General features: G+C 40.2%; 1 protein-coding gene across 6 annotated transcripts in view; it reads right to left on the bottom strand.

Moving 5' to 3' along the window:
* The window catches only part of LOC134859111 (equilibrative nucleoside transporter 1-like), a 32,134-nt gene that overhangs the window by 3,208 nt on the left and 11,275 nt on the right, over window positions 1–17,651 (bottom strand). The window contains exons 1-12 of one of the 6 annotated variants that reach the window (XM_063875435.1): window positions 15,991–16,117; window positions 15,637–15,735; window positions 7,445–7,514; window positions 7,177–7,258; window positions 6,288–6,502; window positions 5,243–5,382; window positions 4,299–4,433; window positions 3,028–3,125; window positions 2,614–2,695; window positions 1,675–1,760; window positions 1,297–1,405; window positions 562–647 (exon numbers count right to left, since the gene is read on the bottom strand). In XM_063875435.1, coding sequence (XP_063731505.1) covers window positions 562–647; window positions 1,297–1,405; window positions 1,675–1,760; window positions 2,614–2,695; window positions 3,028–3,125; window positions 4,299–4,433; window positions 5,243–5,382; window positions 6,288–6,502; window positions 7,177–7,258; window positions 7,445–7,473 — 1,062 coding nt within the window. In that variant the 5' untranslated portion in view covers window positions 7,474–7,514; window positions 15,637–15,735; window positions 15,991–16,117. The other 5 variants (XM_063875438.1, XM_063875434.1, XM_063875439.1 and 2 more) reach the window with 5 other exon arrangements.

Raw genomic sequence — 17,651 nt, 5'->3', positions numbered from 1 at the left:
CATCAACAAACTCTTCTCCTCTAAGTGACTGATATTTTTACAACCACGACTCAGGGATTTATTTGTGTGTAAACATAATATGCAGCCAAAGGATTCTACTAAAGTGGGTCTGTTGTCCAGAGCCCCACTCTCCCACTAAACATCAGAACATCACAACTAAATATTTTGAATGCGGTCAATCAAAAAGGACTCTGAAGGAAATGTGTTTAAAACAGAATGCTGTTTCTCAATGGATTTGTTGGCAGAACTTGGTGTGGAGACAGAGTCGATGCATTTATCACCTGTATCACTACTAAATGTGTATTTTTGGAATCTTCTCAGGTGGTATTTTACAGTTGTTAGTAGCAGCATAGATGAAGTAACTGTGGGACCTTGGGAGAGACTAAGCATGTGTGACGAGTTTTGATATACATTTTTTGTCTGAATATATCCCCTAAACTTGCATTAGCTGCGCTCGAGCTCGAGAACAGCTCAGATCCCAAAGACGAAGAGCAACCCTCCAGAGAAGGTTAGAGTGCTTGTTGGTAAATGAATTATTTGTGTTGCCGGGTTGTTACTGACCCACATACAGACGGCCGTCAGACTCCTGCCGGCCCAGTCCATCAGGTTGAAAAGGAGGAAACACGACACGGGGATGAAATACATTTCTGAAAAAGGGACAAAAACAAACCAGCTGTTGTCAACAACAAGAAGCCCGCGATGTATGGAACTAAAAAACCTTAATGGAGTTAGACAGCGTGTTATGAAGTCACAGCACACAAAGTATCAACAGCCTTAGAAACATCTCAAAATACGTTGACACTTTGTTCTGCTTTGACTCCGGGGCGTGTGTATCCAAGAAGGCAAAAACTTTCTGTGCTCAAAAGCTGATAATGTTTCAGAGCTACATTGCTATCTAAACAACATACTTAACCAATATCAGAATGTCCAAAAGGCTGCTGTCAAATTTGTTAACTCTTAGTCCACTGCATTTTACAATTTAACAATGACAGTAAAAGTCTAATTTAGGGTTTTATGATGAAAAGTTAAGTTCAGCCTCAAGGGGAAAAAAGTGCAGAAAGAGATCCAAGTCAGTCTAAACTAATGTAGAGTTACCTCCAATTCTCACAATGCGGATAAAATATCTTCAGAAAAGAGATTCTCGCCCCACAAACACCCCCTTACTGTCTGAGGTAAGGAGTTACCTCTCCTAAGGAAATGTGTGCAGATAAATGCCGTCCCTTCTTAAATGTCCGGTTGTCAGAGTGACTCGGTAGCTCCTGCAGCTGTGTACAGATGTTAGAAAAGGAGACTCACCCCAGGCTCCTCCGTTTGCTACCGTCGACTTGACGTCCACCGTTACCGCCGGGAATGTTCCGATGGTGACGGTGAAGATGAAGCACACGGACAGAGCCAGCAACCAGATCTGAAAAACAGCCAGACAATACACACGTGATCAATATGTTGTACCCTATGTTTGTCCTCCTGGGTCCTACTTTTGATGGTGTTTTATTTGATTGTTTTTATTGTCCCACCGAGACAAACGCTGTATAAATAAACTCTGATTCAGAATGAAACTGGTTATGTTTAAGTTATGGGATGCTGAATGGCATCTAAAGTTGGTCAATCAAGACGTTTTGAAGAGGGAAAATTGTCCTCCATTTATTTTTGTGACAATAGGGAAAGTCCATTCACCTGTTTGAAGATGTTCACAACAGACACAGTGGGTTTGGCCTCTTCCTCCGTCAGACTCACCTCCGGCCGCTTCTCTTCTGTACTATCTGAGAAACAAACAAATAAACATCTGTCATTACGTTGGAGCTCAAACCGTCAATCCACATTTGGTGTGTGTTGGCGTCGGATCTCAATTGTAATGCAACATAGGGTCCCAATTACTGGGTTTCACACCCCAGTAATTGTTTAAAGCCAGAGTCACGCTAGTTCAGATGTGGCGAATACACAAAAACTAAAAACAAACACACTCAGTGGTTTTGGCTCCCATGGTCAGTCTGTAGTAAACAGAGCATACTGTGGGAGTAAGGGAGGGACCAGAAATAATCCAAATGGCAGGTCTGACGTGTTGGTTCAGGTTTTTTTTCCCCCAGGAAGTATAAGTGATGATAGTTTTCCTGTTTTTATTTGTGTTTGAAGTATATTCACACTTTTGAGGTCCTGATATTAAACTCTCATGGTTGAATCACCCATACAACAGTTAATCAACTGTGTTACAAAATGTGTGATTCTTTGACAAAAAGTAAAAAAGGTACAAGTCTGAGTGTATAGAAAACGGAACAGAAACAGAAGTATAATTCCCAAAGACGATTTCCTTTAAATACCTACACACAGCATAACATCAGTTATGTCCCTCAATAACTGCAAGCGTTAAGACAGAAATGACTGCTAACGCAAATTATATACCGTAAAGAACCATCAAACACACCTCAAAAAGCTAAAAAAATATATCTAGTTTTATAGCATATCAAACTAATGTTATACTTGGGTTTCGGCTTGATAAAACAAGGCCTTTAAAGAAATCCCTTTGGACATAAAGAAACTGGGATGAACCATTATCATAAACCAATCATTAATCCTATATCCTGTGGTGTTATCCGATTAGACCGTAACTGTCAGTACCTTTTTTGAGTAAGTCCATCTTGTTCTCCTCATCAGCAAGGGGTCTGGATCCATTACTCTCCATGAAGTACTGGAAAAACACCTGGAAACAAAAACAACAACATGATGAGCTGATTCCACTGAGTCAGTCCGCAAAATATAAGAGATACAGCACATCACGCTCTCTGAGATGCCGTACGTTTTCTCTGACAGATGTGTAAATCCATCACCTCACAAAAAGAAGGTTTTGGACTGATATCAACAAAAGGACACTAACCTTCAGCTCTTATCACATTTATGCAAAATATTTTCCAAGGCGGTATAAAGTGAATGACAGACAGATGGAAATGCACTGGAGGGGTTTTAAACATTGCCATGGACAGACAGTAGAAACAATTTCACAACAAATTTCATTTAGAGAAGACGAGCTCTCACCAGCCTGGGCAGGACGATGTAGGACAGTATGGCGAGGAGAATAACAACGCAGGCTGTGATGAAGTAACCGAAGGCGCTGTCCTGCAGGGCGGATCCAGCTGCACACAAACACAAAATGCACAGAATCATTAGGAGTTTTTTTCAAGACTATCATTAGTGATGATTTCACTTTTCTAAAGCTTTAGGCAAATGCCAAGGTAATCACAAGAAGTTATTTTCATTATTGATTACAATAAGCTGCTGGAGCCAGATAAATGACTTTCTGATCAAGTTTAACTAAGCATTTAAACGACAGCTCTAAATTTGTATGTATTTTAGACCAAACCATCAGAAGCACCATCTATATTTATATATGATTTGTTTGATTTGTGTATTTTCTTGTTTATTGGTTTTCATTATTAGGTTGTTAGTGTTTACTGTAGGCAGCTCTATAGAGTAATCAAACTGGAGCATTTATTCTTTAAAAAACATAACCAAACCGTAGTTCTCTAGCACGAGCGGTCAGGCTGAGGAACCGGTTAAGGGTTCTCACTCCTTCAGAAGAATAGGAATGAACAACGCTTCCCCCTCACAGCTCCATCAGCTAATAGTCAAGCATGAGAAGGAGGGATTTGTCTAATTTGATAGAGCACACGGTGTTTGGAAAGCCAAGCAAATAAATTGTTGTTTTCTTTCGTGAGATTTTGATAACAAGCTAGATGTTCTTGATCTAATTTAAGACTGCATACACGTGTTGGGAGACACAGCACAGAGGAAGCCAAATCTGTGCGCAACAATCCCGTGAGCCAAAAACCTTCCAAGCAACTTATTCTGTTTTTATAATTCTGTCCAGAGATTGAACATTTGGCTGACATCTTACCAAAACAAAATGTATGACTCAACACATTTAATATGGAACAACAATTAATACATCAGAACGTGCATCTTGAACTTTCGGTGAAGAGCATAAATAAATAAGCTACAAAAATTTATTTTCTGTCATTAAAATGTTTAAGACTAACAATTTGTTCAAGAGTGCTACAACTCCTAAGTAAATGTCCAGTAATGGTAGGCGTGTAGAGTTGTTATTTGGGGTGAACGCTGTGAAGCAACATTAGGATTTGTTTCTTCTCCCACATTCCTCATTGCAGAGATTCCAGAAATATGAATCATAATTCATCCACATTTAATGAGTTCAGCGTCAGCTTATCATTAATTGCAGTCTCTAGCCGTCACCCCCTTGTGCATCAAATTCAATGATAGGAGAAGAGCTGTGTGTGTGTGGGACGTACATGCCAGGGCGCAGATCATGGAGAAAGCGGCGAAGGTGCCGGCCAGCCCCTGTCCGCTCATGATGGGCGTAGTGTAGGAGGCGGGCAGAATCCCTGCCAGCCCAAAGAGACTGCTCTGGAGAATCGCCCCGAACGCTGGGAACAAGACAGAATGTTCAAGAATTAGCATACTTTCAAGAGTCGCTGTGACATGGAAAGCGACCCACAGCAATAAAAACATGGCCCATCAAATATAAACCACAGACCCCGTTTCAGAGCCAATTAATTGTTTTACATTACTGTTATTTTCCTTCTCTCACTTTACATTAAGAAGTAAAAAAAAGAGGTCTTTTCATATAACTTGAATCTCGCCGGTGGATTTAACCGCTTCAACATCGACTTTGGAGTTTAATGAGCTGCAGATATCTTGTAACATGTGTCCGCTGAGAGGAATGTCCCGACGTCGATATGAAAGCTTCGAGGTCACGACGTCCTCCCCTCCAAATCAAACACGATGGGCTGTTCCTCATGAGGACCTGGGGGTCAGGACCGGCCCAAGGGGTATGAGGAGGGGGGTGAGCTTATCCCTGCTGCTTACTGAGTCATTGTAAATAAACAAACCCAGTGGGATTACAGAATGTGTTCTGAAGCTCAGTGTGGTATGAGAGAATGTGTGTGTGTGACCCTATGAAAAGGCATTTCCCACACACACTTGATGCAGATGATGTTGATTAAAGACCAAAGACATGTGGAACTAATCATTTGCATTACTTCAATATAGTAACAGGTCAAAAAACTGTTTTGTCAGCCCTGTAATAAAAGCCGCCTTAATGAGGGTCATGAGGTTTAGTTTCCTTTTGTTTTGTGACTGTTGATAAAAGTTTAGACGGTCTTTTCAAGAAGGAAGAGAGACTCTCCTTGCAGTGACTTTTGAATGATGATTAGATCTGTTTTGAGAAACTCACAGTTAATGCAGATGATTTTGATCATGGTGATGGTGAAGAAGGGGAGAGGAGCCATGTCGATCTTCACTAACACCGCCGTCAACAGGAAGACCACCAGGATGACGGTCAGACTGCCAATGATGCGAATCTTCTGAGGAATCCTGAGAACAGACACGCAGAGGGAATGGAATGTCTGTTTCTGCACTACTACAACCAGTCAGCAGCATCTGCCACATCTATTGCTGTCACAATAGGAGTAAATCAAACAAATAAATGCCATTCATTAAAAGAAAATCGAATGTTAAAAGTGAATAAATATGCAACCCCACATATTCATCGCATCATAGAACAGTGTTTGGAACAAAGCGGGAGAAAAACCGGATATATTTTTGAATCTGGTAGGAAAAAAGATGAGGGACATATGGAAAAACATGGAGAAACCTTTTCCTGTTACGATGGGAAGAGGGTCACGGCTTTTCTAAGTGAGTTAAGTGAGGCTGAAGAAAGTGGATAATAGAGTGCACCGGGTGGTTATTCAGAATTAGCAGGCCTTGGTTTATCAGAAGAAGGGAAACACGACGGAGAAAGCAGACAAAAAAGGTCAACTGAATCTATATACTGTTGATGAAGTGAGGTAAAGCAGGAGAAAGAGAATACGGTAAAGAGGTAGAGTAGATGATGGAGGAAAAGTAGAGAACATAAATAGCATTCCTGGGTGTGTTTTTGCAGAATCAGCTGTGGTTTGGGTCCACCCCTGATCTCCCTCAATCCCATTCTAATTAAAGTAAACACGGCATAGAGACAAAGACCCACATAACAGGGTCTTGTAACTTATAGCGGCGAGGTAGGCAGAAAGAGAGGGTGAGCCAAAGTGCAGAATTTGAATGAACCGAATTTCATGTTTTTCCCTTGGGTGTAGCTTGTTGCTTCCTCTGGGTATGGGAAGTGAAAATGCTAGATGCAAGGCTGCAAATGACAGATCCCTAGAGTAGTTTTTTGTATGCGTGTTAGAGGAAAGAGAAGGGTGGTAGCTTGAAAACTGTGTAATGAATGATGATTATTGTACCTCTGGTGCAGGAAGGAGTTGAGGCAGGTGAAGATGAGCAGAGGCACCATAGCGCAGAGCGTCATCACGTTGTTGAACTTTGACTCCAGAACGTTGCGAATGTCTCCATTATCCAGAGTCATATTTCTATGAGTGGAGGGGGAGTTGGTGATTGTGGAGGGGGCGTCGGTAGGTGCGGAGTCGATGACTGATTCCTTCAGCCTGCTGGTGAAGAACTGATGGAAAGGATGGAGGGAAGCAGATTTGTTACAATGGTTATGAGCTCCTGCAACTTAGCAGCAACAGTGAAGGATAATGCAATGAGTATGGAGTCACAGGTTTGCGTCACAAGCATGTCATTTACAGAGAAGGAAGTAGCATATACAGTACAGCCACGGAAAAAATAAAGAGATCACTTCAGCCTTGTCATTTTCTGGTCAACGTCTTAAAGTGCATCTTTTTTTATCTAAGTGGCATTCCAACAAACAAGTGCTAAGCTACGTGAGCTTTATCAGAAATCCCCCTGAGGGTGGGGGCAAATGAACTCCCCCAGGACAATGAAATCGAAATTCCTCATTTAAGAAGTTAACCCCTTAAAGCTGAGAAAGAATGATGGGGAATTAGAGAGGCTGTACCCCTGGCATGCATACCCACCTGGCTGGAGTCAGGTCAGCCGTCCTGAGTGAAACCAGGTGGTATAGGAGGGAAATATAAACAAACAATCTTTCTTTTCTCAAAGTTAGGTGACCTTCTTCTCAGTGGACTTTAACCTCTTAATAAACTAATGGGTAACCGCACGGCCAACAACAGGCCTCTCCCTCTCACGTCCCTGTGTTATGTTATGAGGATTAACTGCATTAAGCTGAAAATGTTTTCATATTTAAGGATTGAAATTGGCCCTAAAGATTACCATAGTTGCCGTCATGAAGAAATTCCATGGTAAGAGGGTTCCCAGGCCAAGGATGAAGAAAATGATCCATACTGCATTGTATCTGGGAAAGAGACAAAAGGATGTTTACATGAAAGGAGTCATTCAACTTTATATCAAAAAAAAATTGGCTTTCATCCAGACCTAATTTTGAATATACTGCAAGTTAAACAGGAACTGAAAATAGTGTATTGACTGTAATGAGATATAAACAGAGTGTTTTCTTGTCTTTTCACAGGGTTTCTCTTACTTGTCCCGAGGTGCATTGAGGGCCGTCATGTTTCTTGTTAAGCAGTCAGAGGCACGTGCTCACTCCAGGTCTGAAATGCACAGATAACAAATATATGTTTCAAACGTGATAGAAGCAACGGCGACATGTTTATCATTGGCAGCCATATGTATCTCCTCTCGATATTATGATAGTTTAAATAGCCAGGCCATTTGTGAACAATTATTGATGGGCTGCACAATGTCATTTAAACAGGAAAAATAAAACAATTCAACAACGCCGTTAAATTTGTGCAATTCAGCTTTAAAATCAGCTCCAAATCTAGTGGAAGCATGCAAATACCAGTGGCAGACAACACCAAATTGGATGACACAGAAACAGTTACTTCCCATTTCTGTGTAGGCATCTGAGAAGCAGCGGCCACAAGAACAATGAGTGGTTAAAAGGCCCAGGCCAGCAAAACATTCAAAGAAATGTCTCCACTTCTTGAGCAAGTTACATAACAGTTATGAAACCCACAAGACTACTTCACATTAGTCAGAAATAGTCCTTTACCTCACAGAAAATTCCTCGCAAATGTGATACAACGTGCAAAATAAATGCAAACACATGACCATTTTCTAACCTTAAAGGAAAACCAACTTTTAACAAACTTACTTCACTCAGGAAAGAAAAAAGACTCCACTGGTCAGATGCAAAGCTAAAACAAAGGCTGAGCGAGCTGTGCATGCTTTATACCACGCAGAGGTTTTGTAGGTTGACACCCCGCTGTCTTCTGCTCATTGGACATGCCCCTGTTCGCATCTCAGTGTCCATCCCTCCCTCTTCCGTTCACCTCAAACTCCCTCTTCTCTTCGATCCTTCCTACACACTCTTACATTCCTGGCATACGCTGAGCATTTTGACGTTATCATGTCAACTCCTACATTTCTGTCAATTTCAAGTAAACAGGTTGAGTTTAAAGTCCTCACGATTGAAATGTCTCTTGCCTTTACATTCCCATCTCTTCTACACTTCTAGTTTTCAATCTATTACACCAATGACCTTCTCCATTTTGCCCCTTCTACTGCTTATAATTTCTCACCTCATTTAATCCGCTGTTCCTCTCCTGCATTTCTATTATTAATATTTTCCCACCTGTTGCTAACCTGGCTTTATTTTGCAACTCACATTTTGTTGTCCTGCTTTCTCTGATGCCCTTTCTTTACTTATATTTGAGATATAGTGATTCACAATTACATAGACTCAATGAATAATAACAGGCATGGCAAAAACGTCTGATTTGAAACCAAATGAATACATCTGATAACTCTGTATTTGTTTGCAAGTGTTTATATAGTTTACATATTTTATTCAGCATTATCATTTTCTCTTGATGTATTATTTATAGATATGTCTTTGAGTTCAATGATTTTTTTAAATATATATTGTCTCCTCTAAACTACTGACACTTTTTCTCTGTGTTGAAATTCAACAGACACTGGAATGGCTGCCGTACATGTAGAGATTAAGATTTAAGAAAAAAATTGGGAGTGGTCTCTTGATTTTTCCGGAGCTGTATGTCTGTAGAAGATTGTGGTCCTACGGCGCAGCCGTACTCTCATCTCCACCTTTTACTTCACCGCCAGCATCTCCCCCTCTCTAGCGTCTTCCCCCAGTGATCCTGACAGAAGACATGTGCTGAAATAGCTGGGTGACACCGTCTCCAAACAGAACAACTTCTCCTTCAAGACACTTCCTCCATAAAAAACACAGAGCAATTTGGCATCAAATCAAGCTAAACAACACAAGGCCAAGTATGTGTGTTCTCGGTAAATACATGAATCCTGAGCACAACTGCTCTGAAGGAAATGCACCGGTTGATTGGAAATTGGTATACAGTGATGTTTAAAGTACGTCAGGTAGAGTTTTGTTTCAACGCACACAGGTGAGCTGAAACTTCAAAGGATTTCTTACTATTCCACTTATCCAAGGGGGGCAGTAATCCCCCAAGAAACACAGCATTGCTTCAGAAAAAAGCTACGAGAATAAAACCTACATATAAATAACATATAAATAGCTGTCTGGTTATTGTTGACAACTATTGTGTTGTCCCAAAAAATCGGTATAATACCCTATAGTGATTAAACTTGTGATTTAAACCAAATACAGGTTTCACAGTTTTACAGGAAATCAGCTTTTCTGCATCATCCCGTTTCTAAGACCTTCATGATAGTTTTAGACTGGCAACTCCAAGGTGCCCGGGCTGCTCCTCCTTCATGGAGATAACAGCACCCCAAGGCCGTTAGCCCATGCCATGGGAAAATACACAGTGAGAAAATGATGAACTGTGTAAAAGTTTTAACTACCTAAGCCAAAAAATCCCTAACAATGAGGAAGAAGGTCTTCATGGCATGTGAGATGGGACAAAGCCCAACAACAAGAGACTGTTAAACAAGTCCATATGTGTTTGCTAACAAAGCACAACAGTAAATGTACCACGAGACGAGGCATACACAACAAATAAAGAGTAGAACCTGACTGATAATCAGCATGACCAATACATTAGCTAGTATTTGCCCATCACTGATAAATCGCAAATATATTGGTTGATAGGAAACAACGAAATGATATGGTACCGATTTGTGGCCAATGCGATTACCCATAAATACTTTGCTTCTCATGGTAAACACTGATGAGATAAGGAATCATTTCACTCCTCCTTTTTTCCTCTCTCTATGGTTGAGTTAGACAATTCCTAAAGCATTGTTAGAAGTTTATCACAGCCAATGGCATTACAATCACCACTATGAGTCACAGTTAAAGCACACTGGCTCAACCATGTCCCAGATCCCTGAAGTTATTCCTCTCTTAACCCAACGTGCCGTCAGATACGGCCAGCTGGCATGAGATGCGTGGTGTTGAAATGCTGCCCACCACACACGCACACGCACACACACACACACACACACACACACACACACACACACACACACACACACTTTGCAGTCTGTAGAGTGGTACAAAACTCCAGTTTGGCATCAGTCGGACACTTTAACTACCCGGCCTCTTATGGACGTCCAAATCCAACAATCAGTACTCCAATGGAAAAAAGATTGAACTGGAGTGAAAGTAATTTATGTTTTCCTCCTCTAATGTCCAGGGTAAGTATATGGGTCACATTTTGCCAACTAGGCTAGCCCTGGTCACAATTGTGTTCAAAGTTTTAGGGGGATAACTTGAAAACCTGGTCACGTAATGGTATAATTAGCTTAATTTATATTTCCTGTTTTGAGGATTCTTGTTACCAGACCGTTCCGATGATTGAACTAAGCTCCAAGTTTCTCAAAAACAAAGCTGGCAGATTTGTATTATCAGGTTGGCTGGTCATTATGTGTTATAATTCATCACTGTTTTGACCTATTTCGGGAAAATTAAAGTAGCCCCTCCCTGTGTACAGGACTGATGCACTTGCTAACCAGACAGAGAATTCCATTATTTACAAGTACACTCTTATAATTGCAGCTTTAACCAATAATTGTTTTGCAGACAACTTGGATGTTAGATGTCATCAGAAGCCTCACAAATGGGATACATTGGGAATCAACCCTTCCCTGGAGCTCAAAGCTGGCAAGTAAAAAGAAAAGTGGTTGGTAAGCCATGTCACTTTGAAGTAACACATTTATATCTACAACTTTACCCGGACACACAGTGAGGGTATCAGTGACACCAATTAGAGAGGCCAAAACAAATGAGATAACCTGAGAAAGAAAATAAATCTGAATTTGTTTTAGGTCTGACCTATACCTTACAGCAGGGGCATGTCTTGATAGAAAGGGACATTTTTCTCGTCTCGCCAGCATACCTCTCTTAAAGGGCAGGCAGACGGAACAGTTTGATGCTGGTCATATGATGTAGGAAGAATAACCCCGTTCCTCCAGGCTGTTTCTCATTGATTAAAGATGGCGAAGACTCTTATCAAAGTCATAATGTTTCCTCTGCTTAGCATTAAGACTGGAATGCTGTTAATTAACCAGTGAATGGATAACTGGGGAGGTACTTCTTTTTAAGTCATCAGTACTGACAATTAGTACCGGCACGACGAGCTCACGCTAAGAGTTGCGCTGTTTGGTGTCAGTGAACCTCCTTAATTGCTGGTTTCCATTTTAGGAATTCTAAAACTCGGAATAATGTTCATTGGAAGTATAATATAAAACATAAGTATTACATCACAAAATGTAAACACATGTTCCACAGAGCTATGAAATCGAAACCATGCGATAGTGTGAGTGAATTCAAGTGAAATACAGAAATTGCTTATCCAGCAAAACAATGACGTGTAGGGGTTTTTCTAAATCACATGAGCTCCCCTGGTTGGACTAATCCCAGGCTAGCAGGTTTAGATTACAAATTAGTGCACAAATTGGACACAACCTGAATGAAATTAACTTCAATTAACTAGCCGGTAGCAGAAAATGGAGGACAGGGTACTAAATGTTATTTCTCCCATCGGTAGCTGCAAAGCGTTGGTCTTTAAACCGTCTTGACCATCCTTTCAGCATGTATAAAACAGGACAAATTGGACAATGAATCACACGGTTTCTACTTCAGCGTTTGCATTCCATTCATTTGTTTCTGAACATCTGACTTCCTTAAATTAACAGAGGCAGGATGCAGTGTAAACAACAACAGATAACATAATTAAGATAATGATTACTCCCTTGCATGGAAAGCCATACATCAGGCTCTTGATTGTGGGCTTCAGTGGCAACAAGCTTTAAGGACATGGGATCAGAATAAACCTGGATCAGAATAAACCTGGAACTCTTGCTTCGTGTGCACGGCCAGTAAAACTGTTCCCTGGTGATTCATATGCTGTTCACATCTGTACATGACAGCCAAGTTTCCAATTTCACACCGTTCCTAGAATGACCAACACACACACGCATATAAAACGGAGCTTGCCTAACAGCTTGAGGACATCCAAGAATACATTAGTTACGACACAGTACATTGACTTTTACCGCCTTTATTTCCAATTTCACACTGCGTTTCCTCCTGCTCTGCTTTCAAGGACAGATTTACTGATTTTGTCTTGGGCCTGTCTGAACAGAATAGATTCATTATTTCAGAAAAAAACCTCCATCAACAGATCTGTTAGAACAACTTTTGTGCAGACACATTCCTAAATAAACTTGCAACAAAGTCCATAATCTAGTCTACTCTGCAATTGAATCCAATTTGGATATTGAAAGCCGCTATCCTGCATCTACACCTGCACTAATCTACACTAATCACATGTTGTGGGTCCTCTTTTGAAATGGAAAGTAGGGCATTTGCAAAGAGTCACCCTGGCAGCAAATGCACCGCAGCCTAAACTCTTAACAACTTCCTATCACATGCCCACACTTTGATTTACTTGGAAACCTGTCTCACAGTCAGTACTCGTCGCTTCAGACAGCTTGTCCCCCCCAGGTCTTTCTTCTCAGCCATTGGCTTCACACTAGAGGCTAAGTTGCATTCTAAAGAAAATAAATAAGTTAAACTCAACAGAGTAAACAACTTCTCTATCTGAAGGAAGGCTTACTTTTAGTTTATTACGTCACACCAAGCAGAAACAGCAGTTAACACAGCAGGGATCCTCATGATTGACAATGGGGCATAGTTAACAATTAAGTTAACTCAAACAAAATTCAAGGATTGTAGGGGGTCAGAAATCCAACTGGAGACTCTTTCGATGGGAGGTAATCAATTCACAATATTTATCTTTGCACAGGTTGCTGTTTTCATTCTAGTCTCTACAAGATTGTTCATCCCTAAGAGACACCATTGATATTTGAACAGTTTTAAAACTCCTCCATGTTTTCAGTTCTCACTTCAAATTATTAACACATTAGTCCCTTTTTCTTTGTGGGAAAAGTGGAATTGAAACAGTAATGTTCATAAACATGTCCAGCTGGAGTAGTTTTAACAATTACATGGTATAAAAGAATGAAAAGTGCTCACCAACATTTGGACGCCGCCAACAGAAGTACAGCTTTATACCAAACAACACTATTTCCAGTCCTTGTGTTCCTATTATATTTAAACTGTTTCCCCTCAAACAATACATAGGTACAGTTGGTTCTCTGTTTGTTTCTCAATGCAGTGAAGTTAAGGGTGTTATATGATTCACATCCGTGAGCAACTTCCATCCAAACACAAGACGGAGCAGGGGTGTGAACCCCAGCGATTGTCCTGCTTCGTTTAAGCGGGTTGTGATTAGGATGATACAAATGCAGGATGCAATCGCAGAGACAGGAAAAGAGACCTTCATGAAACACTCGGGGGGGGGGGGGGGGAATCTCATCCAAGCCAAAAGAGGGAGGAAGATTAAAAGGTCTCCAAACTCATTGTCTTCTTAAAGACCCACCCCTTTACGCCCCAAATGGTTTCCCGCCACTCAGCGAGAAAGAGAGCAGGAACAAAGCCTCTACCCAGCTGCCTGTCTCTTTGGTTAGTTCAAGTGGTTTGGATAAGGGGCTTTCTGATGAACTGGCAATAGTAAATCCACTCCTTATTATGAGTAATCTACAATTAGCGCGGTTGGGTTAGATGAGTAAGACTAGGGTGGCAACCTTTTCCTTTGACGAGTCAGTTCTTCCTAAGATCTTCACATAAGGTGTTGCCACCTGCTTCATGCTAAACACACTTTATTCTGCCAGCATGGACAACAGTTGACGACATGTTGGTTCTTGCTTTGCCATTCAACTCCAGGAAACAGATGAGATAACTTAACTCCCACTCCTATAAAACACATATGCTCAACCAGAGGAGGTCGATCCTGCTGTCCCATCAGCTGTTCAATAGAAAACAAAGCCTCCATTCTGGTGCACTCTTCTTCTGGCCTCGGGGGCAACAGATTCACAAATAGCATGGACATGTGTGAAATGCAGGCCAGCCAGGAAATAGTCAGAGTTATCCCTTGTCATTAAAAGGATAATAAGAATTGTGTAATGCATTTTAGGAGAATGCAAAAAAAATGTGCCCCTATAATGATTCAAACATAATATTGCCCAATGTCAAAAATACTAACACCAATGTACTAAGTAACTTTAGTCAGTACAACAGGAACATTTTAAATAATATTAGCAGAGGTGGGAAGTAACTAAGTACATTTATTGTAAGTCCTGTATTTAAGTATTTCACTTGAGTATTTCTATTTAATGCTACTTAGGGGTTCAATTATCTAAAAATGTCACATTTATAAATATAATTATAGTCACACATAAAGGCTATATTTCTACACAATGATTACCTTGACTTTTTACACTTTTGTACTTTTACTCAAGGATCTGAATACTTATTTCACCACTGAATATTCGAGTGACATAAGGGACCATATTATACACATTTGTTATTTAGATTGATCTTGTTTTTTGCCTTCGACTACTGCAGTAATGTTAATGTCTAAAGTCTTACCAGCCATGCTTACAAAGCTTACAATGAAATCCATTCTTAACTTGTTCTAATGTCTGGTCCTGTGATACTGTATCAAACCACGTGGGAACTCACCGCTGCAGATTTCATTAAATGTCACACATCGCACGTGCGGGCGTCACATGATTTATTATCGCTTGAATGAAGACATAAGATGTATTTTACTTCTTCAATTTAAAACAGAACCCTTGCTTTCTAAGGGTAGAAAATTAACCAAATATAAGGAATATCATTCAAGACATTTTAGCTCCTGTTTGCCATTTATAATACAGCTAATAAACAATATATTTGGTCTTGTTTTTTCACGTTGAGCAGCTATTTCGCCAACAACATTGTCACTCATTAATAAGTAAATCCCCACCCGGGTAGATAAACTAGTAACCATTATTCACTACACTGTCTGGTTTGACGCAACATGCTTGAAGTTGGCGCTTAATTTAATTCCTTGCGTCAGTCAACAAAGGAGGCATGCGTCCAGCACCAATACACAAGCACAATTCCTGGGGGGTTTTATCGTCCAGGACAGTTAAACACATACAAACGTGACACAAAATCGTACAATTTAGCAAAACAAACCCGAAAAAAGGCAGACTTCAATCCGAAACGAGTAACGGTAATGTTGTTTTAACAGAAAAATCGACTGTTTTGAATTAAACCTGCCACCATTACTCACGGATAAACGGTATAAATCACTGTCAGTTTACTTTAGTCAGGTCACACTGTGCTAAATGATCATACTGAGATTCTCTACCTACCGTGTTGTGTCTGATGAGCCAGTCTGTCCTCTCTCTGATCAGTGGGGTTAGTGGGGAGTATTGCGTTACCTTCACTGACTGCTCGGACAAACTAGACTCCTACCGCAAAAGCGAACACCGAAAAGTTATATTTCGAAAATTAGATCAAATATAAATCGTTTAACAAAAGTCAGTACATTAAGAATCCTCTACTGAATCATCAATTACATTTTCAGACAATCCTTAATTGTCTTAAAGTAGATTACAGAAGATTATTCAACAAATAAAATAAAGCACAACCAACAAAATCCTCTTATCCATACAGTACATGCTAATACCTAATAGCTGATAATAAATCCATGTATAAATCCGTACATGTATACTTCCTTTAAGTGTCCTGAATCGAGTGTCCTGAACTCGAACATATAAAATCCCGACTGTCCCGAACAAACCCCATCAGAGGCGGAGAAAATGTCATATAATCTTATTTTGATGTGGGGACTTTCTTGAGGTTTCCCAGTCCTCCTACTATTTGCTCGCTTCAGAAACGTGTATTGTGATGAATAATGTTTGTATACACCCATCACCACTGATATATTGAAGGTGCAATGTAGCCAACTATGACATTCAGTCAGTTATTATATATCATATATAAACAATCACCAACTGAAAAATGTAAGGACAAGAAAACTATTATTTAAATACATATTTTATTGCACACTTCCAATCTGAGTTGATAAGCCCACTAAATATCACTTTTTTATCATACATCAATTTTTTTAATATATTTTTTTCACCATGATATAAAATGTTTTCCTGGAAAAGCTTTCTTACTCATTGATTTGCAACATTACTCACACTGTTCTGATACAACCAGACCGAGAAAATACCTCTTGATACTTTTTATGGGACCCATCTTAAATCTGGATAGACTGAAAAAACCAAGGTTTCTGGAAGTAATTTGCTGTTCTGAGTTGGATTGCAAAGTATTTTCCTAATGCAGGAGGCCATATGTTTGGACCAAGAAAAAGCTTACACAAGACCATAACTAAAAACACACTTTCAGTGTATCAGATAGACATCAAACGTTTTATTTCCAAAAAAGCTAAATGGAAATAAGCTCCAAAGTTGCACTATGCAATATATGATGAAAAGGTGACTCATTTTCTACACAGTTGTACTCTCTCTTTGTGTGAATGTAAATGATGAAATTGTGTGTGTAAACAGGCATTAGGGAGCTGAATTTAAACTGTGACCTGAATCATATCATCAATCTAGCATTATTTGTGTGTCACCCTTAAACACACAGTTTTTCCAAATGCAACACAGCATTTGTTTCCAGGCTGAAGGTCAATGCTGACTGTGTTTAACAGCCTCAGGCATTAGTCAAGGACAAAACAACACAAGCCAAGGATAAGAAAGTCAGAGTATACATGAGAGCTCCTGCCTGTGTGCGAAACCTCACTTTAATCGTTAAAACTTCCCACTTAAAAAAAATATATAGTGAGTGGTTTTCCTACTAAGTAAGGCGAAAGACTTATTTATGTTAAGACGAAAAAATATGCATTCATTTGATGCTAATATGTAACAAAATGCCCTCAGTCTGTCTGGAAAGGACAAAGCAAACATGTTACAATCCTTTCTACTGCTTTAGGAGCACAGCATGTTTTTTTAAGAGTCTGAGAGACATGACACCGATGTATAATTTTATGAACACTTTGGCCTGTCTGAACTGCCATGCGGAGGCGTTGTTTACGGTCTGTTTTTGTGTGTCTGGACAAATTAAGCTATGGTCACCGCTGTTTGCTCATATAGTCGCGGTAGGTACACAGTCATCCACACCCTGTCTCCCCAAAGGCTAAAAAAAGCCGGCTGTGGTTCAAGACAGGAACCATGTGTGCTAGTTTGGCTCCGTCCTCTCCTACCCGAACCTGTCAGCAGGACTGAGGAAGCACTGTCTCTCTCGACTGGTGTCAAGACACTAAAGTATATTTCATCACTGAATCAATCGGATATCTTTATCTTCCTCCACCTAA

The sequence above is a fragment of the Eleginops maclovinus genome, chromosome 22 (assembly GCF_036324505.1).
Source record: "Eleginops maclovinus isolate JMC-PN-2008 ecotype Puerto Natales chromosome 22, JC_Emac_rtc_rv5, whole genome shotgun sequence".
In the NCBI taxonomy this organism is placed as follows: Eukaryota; Metazoa; Chordata; class Actinopteri; order Perciformes; family Eleginopidae; genus Eleginops; species Eleginops maclovinus.
Note: the sequence above shows the minus strand (reverse complement) of the source record. Positions and strands in the feature narration are given on the sequence as shown.